At 64.9% G+C, this 12,174-nt stretch overlaps 2 protein-coding genes across 2 annotated transcripts in view; one reads left to right on the forward strand and one right to left on the reverse strand.

Moving 5' to 3' along the window:
• Positions 1-5,127: 5,127 nt before the first annotated feature.
• PRXL2B (peroxiredoxin like 2B) lies at positions 5,128-8,226 on the forward strand. The gene is made up of 7 exons (XM_060079354.1): positions 5,128-5,252; positions 5,474-5,678; positions 6,328-6,379; positions 6,943-7,006; positions 7,090-7,165; positions 7,458-7,576; positions 8,062-8,226. The coding sequence occupies exons 1-7, from the start codon at positions 5,190-5,192 to the stop codon at positions 8,086-8,088; spliced, it is 606 nt and encodes a 201-aa protein (XP_059935337.1). The 5' UTR covers positions 5,128-5,189; the 3' UTR covers positions 8,089-8,226.
• Positions 8,227-9,642: 1,416 nt separating this feature from the next.
• Positions 9,643-12,174, reverse strand: part of MMEL1 (membrane metalloendopeptidase like 1) — a 51,154-nt gene continuing 48,622 nt past the window's right edge. Inside the window, 7 exon segments of the mRNA XM_060091533.1 lie at positions 9,643-9,742; positions 9,808-9,884; positions 10,328-10,423; positions 10,977-11,042; positions 11,139-11,272; positions 11,735-11,854; positions 12,063-12,121. Of these exon segments, the coding sequence (XP_059947516.1) occupies positions 9,643-9,742; positions 9,808-9,884; positions 10,328-10,423; positions 10,977-11,042; positions 11,139-11,272; positions 11,735-11,854; positions 12,063-12,121 (652 nt within the window).

Consider the following 12,174-nt stretch of genomic DNA (forward strand, 5'->3'; position numbering starts at 1 on the left):
TGACCTCCCCGCTTACACGCCCCTCCCCTCCCCCCCCCACCCCGTCGGCAGCCCGCACCCCCCGCCTGACTCCGGTCTCCCCGCCTCTCCCCTGCACGCAGCCTGCACCCCCATCTGAGCTGTCGCCGAGGAGACCTGCCACCCCAGCAGCTGTGGGCCCAGGGGACCCTGGGGGCTGGACAGCAAACACTTCCTGCCGCAGGTGACCCCTCCTCCCTGGCTTTCTGGGGGACCGTAGCCAGGGTATGAATGGTCCTGTGGAGGGACACGGAGCCTCTGTGAGGCGGGGGGCTGCCACCCTGGTGCCCGGTGCCCAAGGCTAACGCTTGGAGCCTGGGGAGACCCCTGAGCTTGTCTGCCTGTCCCACCACCCAGCAGTGTCCCCACTCCTGCCCTCTGGGTGTGCCCCGGTGACCCCTCCCTCCCCATCCCGGCCTGGGCCATGTCCCTGTCCTGACCTCACATGGGCCTCTGTCCTCCAGTATCTGGCTCTCCCGGGCTGACCCAGGCCCTGGCACCCTGTCCCCCTGACCTCAAGAGAGCCAGGCCCACCACCAGCAGAAACTGCCCTCTGCAGGCCCCTGCGCCGCAGCCCCATTCAGGAGTCTCAGGTGAGCCCACTGCAGGTGAGGATGCTCCCTGGCCTGGCTGCTCTTGGAAAGCCTGGCTGGGACGTGCCCTTGGGGTGGGGCTCTGCAGCAGGCAGCCGATCTCCACCCATAGCCGGCAGCCCTGTCCTGGGTGATAAGCCCAGATGTTCATGCAGGGGGCCGGAGACCACCTCCTCCTGGCCAGTGTGGCTCCCCTGCTAGGCCAGGTCGTTACTCCTCAGGGAGGGGCCCTGACTGCCAGGGAGAGCCAGCCCTGGAACCAGGGCCCCAGCGTGGCCTCCCCCAGCCCCGGGCCCAGAGCAGCCTGTCTCCCCGACTGGGCAGGCCTGGGGGCCTCCCCTGCTCTGATGCTTCCGGCTCCCCAGGGCTCAGCAGGCCCAGCACAGGCCAGCAGGGAGGCTGGCACGCTGTCCAGACCACAGGGCCTTGGGCTCCCTGAGGGTGGCATTCCCACACTTCCAGGCAGGGGGAGCCAAGACCTGAGCGGGATAGTCATACTCAGGCATTCCCGGAGCCTGTCCTGGGTCCACCAGTGGCATCCCTGCAGGGCATGGCCAGAGGCGGGGCTGCTGCTCCATTTTACAGAGAGAGAGACTGAGGCTCGGTGCCATCTCCCTTAGGAGCTGTACCTCCTGCTCCCGGGAGGGCTTCCTGCTGGGCCCTGGCGATGACCCTGGGCAAAGAGGAGGAGGTGGAGGCCGAATGCTGCCCGAGTGCAGCCCTGGAGGGACCCTCTCTGTGGGGCTGGTTTGGGGGTCCAGCACTGTGGGCTGAGGGCAGACCCCCCCGCCCCTTCCCTGTCCAGAAGCCCCTCCGTTCACAGCGCCTACCACCAGGGGTGGCATGAAGCCCCTGGCAGGAGGCACAGACGGCAGGAGTGGGCCATGGGCCCCGTAGGGCGGCCCCTGTGACCGAACCAGGCCCAGGTGTCCCAGGAGGGCTCCACGTTCTCCCAGAATGATCTGACTTCCCCCAGCATGCTCACCATGGGGTGGGGAAGAGCCCAGGTGCCTTTAGGTCACTGCAGATGGGGTCGTACCTGCCGGGGGTGTCCGGTGATGGGGGGCTCCCTCCGGCCCTCCCAGCCCTGAGTGCCCTGGGTCCCTGGGCTGCAGGGCACTGGGCGAGGCAACCCTGTGGGAGTTGCTCCCCGCAACCCCAGGGCCTCCATGGCCCACCTCAATGCCTGATCGAGGGTCTGCAGTGCCAAGTCTGTGACCCAGGCAGGAAAGGTGACCCCGGCCCCCAGATCCTGCTACTGCCCCACCCCCAACATGTGGAGGACCAGGTGCCGCCCCTGGCCCGGCCCCAGCCCACCTCCTACGGATCTTCCCTGCCGGGAGCCTTAGGCCTCTGTCCACACCTGTCTGACCCCCAGTGGAGGCCAGAGCCTCCAAATGAGGAAACGGAGCAGAACACGACTCCAGTTTAGAAATCCCTTCCAAATGTGATGTTCACATAAGGCCACATTCAGGCCCATCCAGTCCAGGCCCAGCCCCGGGAGGGAGGTGCCCACAGGTCCGTCCTCCGGATGAGCACCTGGGGCTCAGAGGGCCGGGGATTGGGGGGTGGGGCGCCAGGAAGGGCTAGTGGCTGCCTCCTCACAGGGCTGGCTCACTGCTTGGGCAGCTCAGGAGTGAGGCCTCCTGCAGTTGACGGGGAGGTGTGTGTGAGGGGTCTGCAAAGCCCCTGAGCAGCGGCCCCTCTCTCTGCTGGGCAGAGTCTGAAGCGAGCTCAGGAGGGGTCCCACCAGCTCCCCTTGCCTCCACACTCGGGCCTGGGGATGCTGAAGCTCCCAGCAGGCACGGCCCGAGGTATCTCAGGCGCCTGTGTCCTGGACCCGTTGATCAGCAGGTCGGCCCCTCGCAGTGAACTCGGTTGCAGCGTCCTCCACAGCCTCTGCGGTGACACCCGGCAGGGCCTGCAGAGCCTGGAGAGCTGTGTCCACTTCCGCACCCTGCTGGGCACGCTCAGCTCCAGCCTGGCTCCAGCTCCCAGGTGTCCCAGGGACCCGGTGTGTATGGAAGGAGTTGTGTCTCTCTTCCCAGCTTAGCAGGCAGGGCTGTAGACTAAGGACTCAAGACCATCAGAGGCCTGGGAGCGTCTACCCACCCCAGCAGCATCACCTCCAGTTGGGGGGACAGGTATTAATACCTGGAGGGAGAATCTCCCTTTGGCGAGTCTTCCTGTGAAACAGAGACATCAGGAGGAACCAAACAGATGTGGGGCCTCTCCCCCAGGAGACTGAGCTTTTCAGAGACAGGCCACGCCAATGCGGACAGGGCTTCTTGCTGGCCTGACCCCCAGGGGCCCAGGACACATGAAGAGATATAGGGGGAAACCTGCCCATCTGCTCAGTTGCCAAATCCTGGTCCCTAACTCCAATGTGACCATCAGGCACAGACAGGGGGTCAGCACTTCAGAGAGGAGGTTCCCCCCCACCCCTCAAGGAGCAGGTGCCACAGAATTGGGGTGAGAAGGGACACTGGCCACTGCCCGGCCGGTCTGCTCAGAGCCTGGAACCCGAGACCTCTCTGCACCTTGGGGAACTTCGGGTGAGGACACAGCAAGGATTTGCTGACACACCCTGAGATGGTCGCCGACCTCCCTAATTTGGATATCTTTGCTGAGTACCTGCTCCCTTTTGGGTGTGCATGGGGCTTCCCAAAGGCCAGAGCTGGGTCTACACAGGCTGGATGTTGGTGTCCAGCTGGGACCTGGTGCAGACGAGGAGCCCAGAGTAGGGCAGATAAGAGAAGAAGTGAATAAATGAACAAACCAATAAAGGAATGAAGGACACTTAGGCTCTTGGTGGGGACACAGCCTTGACAACGGGGCTTCTAACCCTTTATCCCAGTGCCTCTCCCAGCTGTTTGCAGCCTGCCCTGTGCCCCCACTGCCCCCTCAGGGAGGATGGGAGCTCAGAGTTCATGGCTGTGAGTGGGCACCAAGGAGGAAGAGGGCTCCTCATCCTGTCCCCCTACCTTTGAGAGGTCCCATGACACAGTGGCTCTGGCTCTGTGGGAGGTCCACATCCCTAAGGGGCAAGGAATGCTGGAGATACTCTTGGGGTCTGCCTCCTCTAGATTTGAGGGATAGAGCGTGGAGGGTCTCTGGGCTGTGACTCCTCAGGACCTGAGCCCTGACAGGACCATAGGCTTTGCTCACCAGGTAGCCTTCTGGTTTTCATGCATTGCCGGTATATTATGACAAGTCCCACAAGAACGACGGGGACGAAAACCGCGAGATAAATGCTCCAGGAGGAACATGTCACATGACGTTGTGCTGCCGGTCCCAGGGTTTGCTTCCAACTCAAAAGCGTTGCCGCACTTTGCAGAGAGGAGAGGCGGGATGTGGAGCAGCACATGTGGCACCAGGATGCCTGATGCCCACAGAAATCCAGGAGGTACCTTGGCCTCCGGGGGGCTGCACGGCTGGGTTTGGGAACTGTGGCATTTCCCCCTTGTTTCTCCTTCCCTGCTGGGCAAAGGGGCCCCTGAAACTGAAATCCTTCTCTTTTTGGCATCGTAACTTGGTTTTGGAGCCTGGACCTTCAGCCACTCCCAACACCCTCATCCTCCCAGGCCCAAGGGCAGGCTAAGAAGGCAGCAGCACCCCCTTGGGTCTCAGTACCCCCCCCTCTTGGGAGGTCCTGCGGAATACAGTGTGGTATCAAGAGGGGGACTCCCCCCTCCCCAAACCCAGGGCAGGCGGCTTGTTGCCCCTTCATTCTCCAGCCTTGTCCAGGGCCTGGAGCTGTCTGTGGGCCCTGGGGAGTGAGGCCGAGTGCCGGGAACCGCAGTCCCTCGGAGGGGGGCGGGCCATGCCCAGGTGGGACACCACGGTCCGAGTTGCCTTGCTCCACCCCTCAGCCTCTGTGCCAAGGGCCCTCATCGGTAAGATTGGGTGATACTGAAAGGTGTCAGAGGGCTGTCGCGAGGAAAAAACAAGATAAATTGGCAAGACACCTAGTAAACTGCTGTTATCCCTTTCGGGTCCCTTTCACCCAAAGTTTGGGGGTTAAAGGCAGATATTTAGGTGGCATGAAATTGAAAGTATTTTATGATTAAAGCCAACACGGACGTGTAACTGAGAAAACGCTGCATTCTCATGGATTTTCGAGATGAAACAAGACCACGGGAAAAGCTAAGCCCTCGGACTCCTCCACCAGATGGGACCCCCGCCGGAACCCCGGGATCCCCACCGCTCCGTCGCTTATCACCCAGCACTCCACGACTGACCCCGCCCCCGGCAGGACGCTGCACTCTGCGCAGGCGCACCGCGTGCCTGCAGTCCAGACGCCAAGCTCCGCCCACTACCAGCGGCGCCATTGGCTGACGGGCTCATGCATATACAAAATGCGTGCCCGGGAGCCTATTTTGCTTACGGGCAGCTGCGGTAGGCGGGGCCGGGGCCGGGGCCGGGGCCGGAGCCGGAGCCGGAGCCAGGGCGGAGGGGGCGGGCCGGGGCGGTGGCCTGGGGGCGTGTCCGGGGCGGGGGCGGGCCGCGCACAAGACTGAAGGCTGAGCGGACTGCTGGAGAGCGGGTTTGCTGCTGGAATCCGGGGCGGCAGCTGCCATGAGCACGGTAGACCTTGCCCGCGTGGGCGCATGTGTCCTGAAGCACGCGGTGACCGGGGAGGTGAGGCTGGACGGGCTCAGGGTGGTGGGTGCGCCCCGGCACCTGGCAGCGGCGTCCGAGGCCGGCGCCGGGGCACAGGGCGGAGCTGAGGGCGCAGGCTGGGCGCGCAGGCTGGGCGTGCGCGGCGCTGGCCGGGGGCACGGGGCGCGGGAGCGGGGCCGGGGGTGAGGACGTGCGCACGGGCGGTGGTCCGGCGGCGCCCCTCACTCGCCCCGGCGCAGGCCGTGGAGCTGCGGAGCCTGTGGCAGGAGCAGGCGTGCGTGGTGGCCGGCCTGCGGCGCTTTGGCTGCATGGTGTGTCGCTGGATCGCCCGGGACCTCAGCAGCCTGAAGGGGCTCCTGGACCAGCACGGCGTGCGCCTGGTGGGCGTGGGGCCCGAGGCCCTGGGCCTGCAGGAGTTCCTGGACGGTGGCTACTTCGCGGGAGGTGCCTGCACTCCCCACCCTCCTCCCCCTGCAGCACCCACCCCCCCAAATGCCCAACCCGCCCTGAGACCCCTCCTCAAACTCAGGGCATTCGCTGCCTCCTTCTTGCCCAGCCTAGGCCCTTCTCTCTCCAGGAGCGGCCTTGATAGGCTCCTGTGTCCCCTCCCCTCCCCTCCCCTGCCTTCTCCGGCTGTGGCCTCTACCCGCCTGCCCCAGACATGATGTTCTTCCCGCTGAGGAGGGCTCAGTGGTGACTCTGGCCTGCAATCCAGGGCAAAGGTCTTCACTGGGTCAGCTGCCAGCTCCTCGCCTCCCCAGGAGCCAGATCCTGAACTTCCCCGGATGCTTTCCCCAAGGAGTATCTGGGACCAGAGCCCAGGCTGCACTGCCTGCCGACCCCACGCCGCTGGACCCCTCCCCTCACAGAGCCCTGGGCCCAGTGGCAGAGTCCAGACAAGTCCTGCTTCTCCCACCTGTACCTCTGGGCCTCTGCCTCTCCTCTAACAATGGGGACAGTCAGCCCTGCTGTGCCCCTCCTGGTCCTTGGTGGGCGAGCTGGGTACCAAGGGTGGACAGACGGCCGGATGCAGGAGGGTGAGCCGGGGGGGCAGGTGGGCCTGGGGCACCCACCTGTGGCCTCTGCTTTTCAGAGCTCTACCTGGATGAGAGCAAGCAGTTTTACAAGGAGCTGGACTTCAAGCGGTGAGCTGGGGGCTCGGGGCTTCACTGCTCCCCTCTTCCTCTTCTCCCCTCCCCCATCTCCCTGGCCAAGTGGGCTCTGGGGGCATCCACTGCTCCAGCCAGCCCTGCCGGGCTCTCTTTTGGGTGCCGAGTGTCTATTATGGGCTGTAGGTTAGGCTTCTCACCCAGGGCCTCCCCACAACTGGCTGCAGAGGGCACCTGGACGTAGCGCCCTAGTCAGGGGCCACCCTAGCCACCTCGGGTACCTCTGCCACCGGCTGGCTGCCTCCTCTGATTGGCAGTGCCAGCTGAGCCAGAACCCCCGGGCTCACCCAGTCCACACTCCCCACACCCTCTGTGGGGCCCCAGGCCTGCCAGCCCACAGGCTGGGTGCCCCATGGCTCTGGCAGCTGCTCCTGGCTGGGCCAGCTGCTGGCCTGGCTGCCCCGTGCCTCCTGAGCCTCTGGTGAGATGGGGTGGGGCCTGCTTGTCGGAACTGGTCTGTGCAGAGACTGGGGGCAGGCGCTGGAGCTCTGTCTTTGGTGAAGAGTCAGAGCCTGGACAAGCCAGCTGTGTCTTGGCAGGTACAACAGCTTGAGCATCCTGCCGGCCTCCCTGGGGAAGCCTGTTCGTGATGTGGCCGCCAAGGTTTGTGACTGCCGAGGTCGTGTGGGACTCAGGTGCAGGGGCTTCTGTCTAGGACTGACCTGGGCCTGCTCCCCTCCCCCCAGGCCAAGGCTGTCGGCATCCAGGGGAATCTCTCCGGGGATCTGCTGCAGAGCGGAGGGCTGCTGGTGGTTGCCAAAGGTGGGCCAGGGGAGGGGCATCAGGGGCCACCGCATGGTCACGGGGTCGGGGGTGCAGGGCCACATACTCAGGTGGGAAGGTCTTGATGAACTTGACCCTGCCCTCACCCTCCCTCCCTCCGGCTTATTGATCTCAGCACAGTTACCCCCTTGGTGGAGTGGCCCAGCTCTGAGTGTCATCCTAGCTGGGCGGGGCGTGGCCAGAACAGCTCACTCATCTCAGTAACCAGGTGGGGTAGTGGCCACACAGGGGCACCCTGACGACCACCCCCCACCCCCACCGCCGGCTGCAGGTGGTGACAAAGTGCTGCTACACTTTGTCCAGAAGTCTCCAGGTGACTACGCCCCCCAGGAGAGCATCCTGCAGGCCCTGGGCATCTCTGCAGAGGTCTGTACCAGTGAGTCGCCCAAGGTGAGCCCAGGCCTGGGGTGGGCACTGCGCTAAGAATGCCACCCCCCACCGCCGCCAACCCCTGGGTTGAGCACTTGCTGTGGCCAGATGCTGAGCTGGACCTTGTTGGCTTTAGGTGATTCTGGGCTCACAGCAGCCCCAGGATGTCACTGCCACCCCACTTTGCGGTGATGGGCCAGGGGCAGGGTGGCCAGATGGGCAGGCACAGCAGGGCCCTCTCCAGGGGACAGGGGGCTGGTCAGGGGCTGCAAGGCAGAGGAGGGGCCCGTCCTCTCAGCCTGGGAGGGCTGGGGTTTGTCCCAGGTGGCCGTTGCCCACATTAGTTTAGCATGGTGCGGGTGGCCTGCCTCCTGTGCCCCGAATGGAGGGGACTGTCCAGCACACTCCTCCTCCTACTTGGGCCACAGACCCCTGGAGGGTGGGATCAGCTGCTCTTGGCCCCAGGGAGTGTGGCCAGGCTGATGGGGCCTCTGCTGGCTCTGCAGTGTGACGAGGAGGCGTGCTCAAGGTGAAGGCCCCGGGCCTCCAAGGATCTGGGTGGTGTCTCCTGCCCTGGGCACACTGGGAGTTGGATGTGAACAAATTCCAGAATCTCTGGGCTGGGGCTGAACTCTGCCTGGTCTGCAGGCAGCGATGAGCATTAAACTGCAGTTTCTGGACAGTGTTTTTTCATTGCCTCTGAATCTTGCGTCCTTGGCAGCCCTGGCCACCCCGGCCTTGATCGCTCTTGGTTTCATCCAGACCAGCGGGGCGGTCATGCCTCCCGAGGCGTCACCTTCCCTGCTAGCAGAGTCGCTTTCTCTGGTGGGTTGGTGGTGGTGGACGCGCCCCTGTAGCCTCCCTGGAGACCTCAGGCCTTTGGCACATGTGGGTCAGGGGTCTGAGAACAGGTCCAGGGTGTGGTAAACGAGGGTGGGATGGGCTCCGTCTGATAGTGAGGAAACTCCCCAAGCCCCAGGCGGGAGCCTGGCCTGGAGGGGTGGGGGTCAGAGCTCACGTCCAGTGGGAGCTAACTGGGTTTCCAGGGAGGAGATGGTTTCCATTCCACCCGCTGGAGCCTGGTGGACAGTCGGGGACTTAGGGAAAGGGCTGCTCTGCCAGCAGGCCCTTTACTCACGTGAGACTTGTCATGTGCGCCCCGCTGGGGGTGGGGGGTAGCCTGGGGGGAATGTCCAGTTCCCTCAATGCCCCTGTCACGAGGGGGGGAGGTGACAAGCACCTCAAACCTAACAGGTCTAGAGCAGAACTCCTGTCCTGCCCCGTCAGGAGCTCTCTCGTCTGAGTTCAGATGACTGTCTCCGTGCTCCCTGGTCCAGAACTGGACAACCACAGTGGCCTTCTAGCTGGCGTCCCAGCGTCCCCGGCCCCCAACAGAGCCTCTCTGTGGTCATTTAAAAACTCAGGGCAGGTGACAAGGTTTAACCCCTCACTGGCTTCCAGTCACACAAAACCCAAAATCCAGATTCTGGGCTGCAGCTCGTATCCCCCCGCCACTCTCCTGGAACTCAGCTCCTTCCTGGGTCGGGATCCCCTCTCCCTACCTGAACTGTGATCCCCGAGGGCGGGCATTTGGGGGCATCATAGCCGTTGCTGTGCCCCCGGCACAGAGAGCCTGGGGAAGTTGTCAGGAGCGCCCTGCCATTTCCTCACTTGGCCGCCAGCAGTCAGCGGCAGGTGCAGCGGGAGAGCGGGGCACTTTCTCAGGTATGTCACCCCGACGGCCGGCCCCGGGCCCTGCTACACAGACAAGGCAGCCGACTGCTTTAAAGCCTTTACTTAGCTCAAGTCTGAAGCTGGTGGACATCTGAGGAGGACGCGCTTTGGAGAGCGGCCAGAAGACCGATAACTGTGTCTACAGGGCTGCGGTGGGCGGTGTAGATTCTCGCGGGCAGGCGTGGAGGGGGCTCAGGGCCAGGTCGCACTCCAGGCCGGGCGCGGAGGCCGGGGGGCGGCGTGGGTGGGTCGGCCGCCAGGAGCGGGTCCCTGCTGGCAGCACCGTCTCCGCGCGGACCGGACACCTCGGGCCGGCGGGTGGGCGTGGGCCGCGCAGCGCGGCTCGGCCTTGGCTACCAGACACGGCATCGCACCTTCGGGTGCGTGGGGGAGCCCCGCGCGCAGTGGAATGCGCCCGCAAAGGCGGCCAGGTTCTGCAGCGAGCCCAGCACCCTGAGGGTGGACGGAGGGGCCTGAGACGGTGCCGGCCCGGGCGCGGGGCCACGGGGGCCACTTGCCTGTACTTCAGGGGGCTGTGGACGTCAGTCTTGATGGACTGGATGGCGAACTCGGGCCGGTAGGACCCGCACCACACCTGTGGGCGCACGAGGGGCGTGGCTGCGGGACTTGGAGGAGGGGCGGGGGGATGGGGTGCAGGGGCACGGAGGACCAGAGGACCTGGCGGGGGCGCCGCGGGCCTGGGGAGGCGGGCGCCCCTAGGGCTGTGGCACGGAGGGAGTGCGGCCTGGTTCCTCTCTGGGCACAAAGGAGTCCCGCCAGGTCCCCCGCTGCTCCTTCTTGGGTGGGGGGAGGGAAGCCAGCGGGTCGCCCCTCTCCCTCCACAGCTACATCTGAATCTTCCCCAGCTCCAACGCCGCCACCATCCTTTCCCTCCAGGAAGCCTTCCTGGCCCACTAGTTCTGGTTCTGCCTGGCTTTCCCTCCAGGGTGTCCCTGGAGGCATGCGTTAGTTGGGGCTCGCCAAGGATGCAAGTGGGGGGCCGGTTTCCAGCCAGTGAGGCAGGGCGCGGACTCCGACCTGTGCGTAGCTGATGAAGAACAGCTGCGTGTGGGTCAGCTCCAGTCCTGGCAGCTGCTGGTCCTTGCCGCCTTCCGCCACCCACTTTAGGTAAGCCTGCAGGCACCAAGCGGGTGCTGGGCCAGGGCCTGCCCTCCTGGGGGCAGCACCGGGCTGGCCAGGACTCCGGGGTCCTTGGATCGGGGCGGAAGGGAGGTCTGGCTTCCGGGCCTCCTCCGGTGGGGGTCCTGCCCCTGCAGCGTGGGGCCTCTGAGAACCCTAGGGACCATCTGAGCACCGACCCCGGGCTCGGTGGGAGCCCACTTCCCCGGGCTGCCCGCCACATGAATGAGCACCTGACACCCAGTGCCCAAGGCTGCTGGTGCAGGGGTGTCGCTGAGGCTGGCGGGCGTTCAGTGACTGTCACTGCCTTACTTGGCAGTGGACAGTGGTCTCCCCAGAGCGCGGAGGCCTCAGCTAAGGTTGGGGTAAAGTGTGGGCCTGCCCGCCTGTGGCCAGCAGGCTCTGCCGCCTCCCCGTCAGATGGAGAAGGGTCCCAGGATGTGCCTGGGCTTGGGAGGGGGTCAGTCCCTGCCGCGCTGAGGGGCCGTCCCTCCCTGGACCTGGTCGCTCCCCGCCCCGCCTCCTCAGGGTCCCTGCTTGGACGCACCTTGTAGGCCTGCCGCAGCCCTCCATTGTCTGCGATGTTTTCCCCGAGGGTACTGAAGCCATTCACCTGCAGGCAGGAGACAGTATGGCGGGGGCGCCCGGGCCCCGCCCCCCGCCCTCCCCCAGGCCAGGGCTGCGGTGTGTCCGGGCGGTGGCCGCTCACATTCTGGTCGTCGGCCAGGTCCCAGGAGTAGTTGCCATACTGGTAGACCATGCACTCCGACTGCTTGCAGAAGTGCTGGGCTGAGAAGTCACTCCACCAGTCCATCATGTTCCCGTTCTTGTCGAAGTTCCGGCCTGGACGGGGGCGGGAGGCTGCCCACGAGGCCCGACCTGCCCAGCGCCAGCCTCTCCCCTATGTCCTTCCGGGAACCCCAGTGTCTAGAGCTCATGTGAGCAGAGAATGGGCCCCCTGTCACGGGGCTGCTCAGGCCCTGGGGGACGGGAGTCTTCAGTGGTGTCCATGCCATCCCCAAGGTCAGGACCTGGGGTCTTGGGTCACAGGACCCCAGAGGCACTGTGGACTAAGGACCCTTGCTGTGGCGTCCACACTCTCTAAACCCCAGGGGAGGGCAGCACTGGACCCTGGGGACATGGGGCTGCCCTCAGAGGGTTTCGGTGGTCTAGCCCTATGGGAAAGCCAGCCTCACTGGGTGGCAGCTGGAGGCCCCTGGAACCAGGCAGGGGGCCCCCGCGCAGTGGCGGGAGGGATGTGTTTGTGACTGGAGGTGCAGCTCTGACCTCCAGGCAGCCCCGTACCGTTGTCATCAAAGCCATGGGTGATCTCGTGCCCAATCACCATCCCGATGCCCCCAAAGTTCAAGGCCTGTGGCTGCTCCTTGCTGAAGAAAGGGGGCTGGAGGATCCCGGCAGGAAACACTGTGGTGAGGAGGCAGTGGGGGACGGAATGAGCTGTGGGTGAGCACAGCTGTGTGCCAGGCTCGGGGTGGGCACACCTAGGCGTCCTGTCATTTAACCTCACAGCCGGGGAGGTAAAGGTTATGATCCCCTGCCCCACTTTACAGAGCAGAAAACCTAGGCTCTTTAGGCAAGAGGGCAGGGCTCATGGGGGGCGGGGTGGACACACCAATCTGGTTTCGGTTTGGGGAGTAGAACGCATTCACCACGGCGGCCCCGATGATCCAGCTGTGATGGACAAGTGGGCCATTCAGGGCCCAGGTCTCCTGGGCCTGCCCTCC

The sequence above is a fragment of the Mesoplodon densirostris genome, chromosome 2, assembly GCF_025265405.1.
Source record: "Mesoplodon densirostris isolate mMesDen1 chromosome 2, mMesDen1 primary haplotype, whole genome shotgun sequence".
Taxonomy (NCBI): domain Eukaryota; kingdom Metazoa; phylum Chordata; class Mammalia; order Artiodactyla; family Ziphiidae; genus Mesoplodon; species Mesoplodon densirostris.

Bases quoted from the DNA above. Each gene is read 5' to 3' on its own strand.
- PRXL2B (XM_060079354.1), top strand. From the start codon at position 5,190: ATGAGCACGGTAGACCTTGCCCGCGTGGGCGCATGTGTCCTGAAGCAC. The intron at 5,679-6,327 runs GTGCCTGCACTC...TCTGCTTTTCAG, and splicing joins CGGTGGCTACTTCGCGGGAG to AGCTCTACCTGGATGAGAGC. The intron at 7,166-7,457 runs GTGGGCCAGGGG...CGCCGGCTGCAG, and splicing joins GCTGCTGGTGGTTGCCAAAG to GTGGTGACAAAGTGCTGCTA.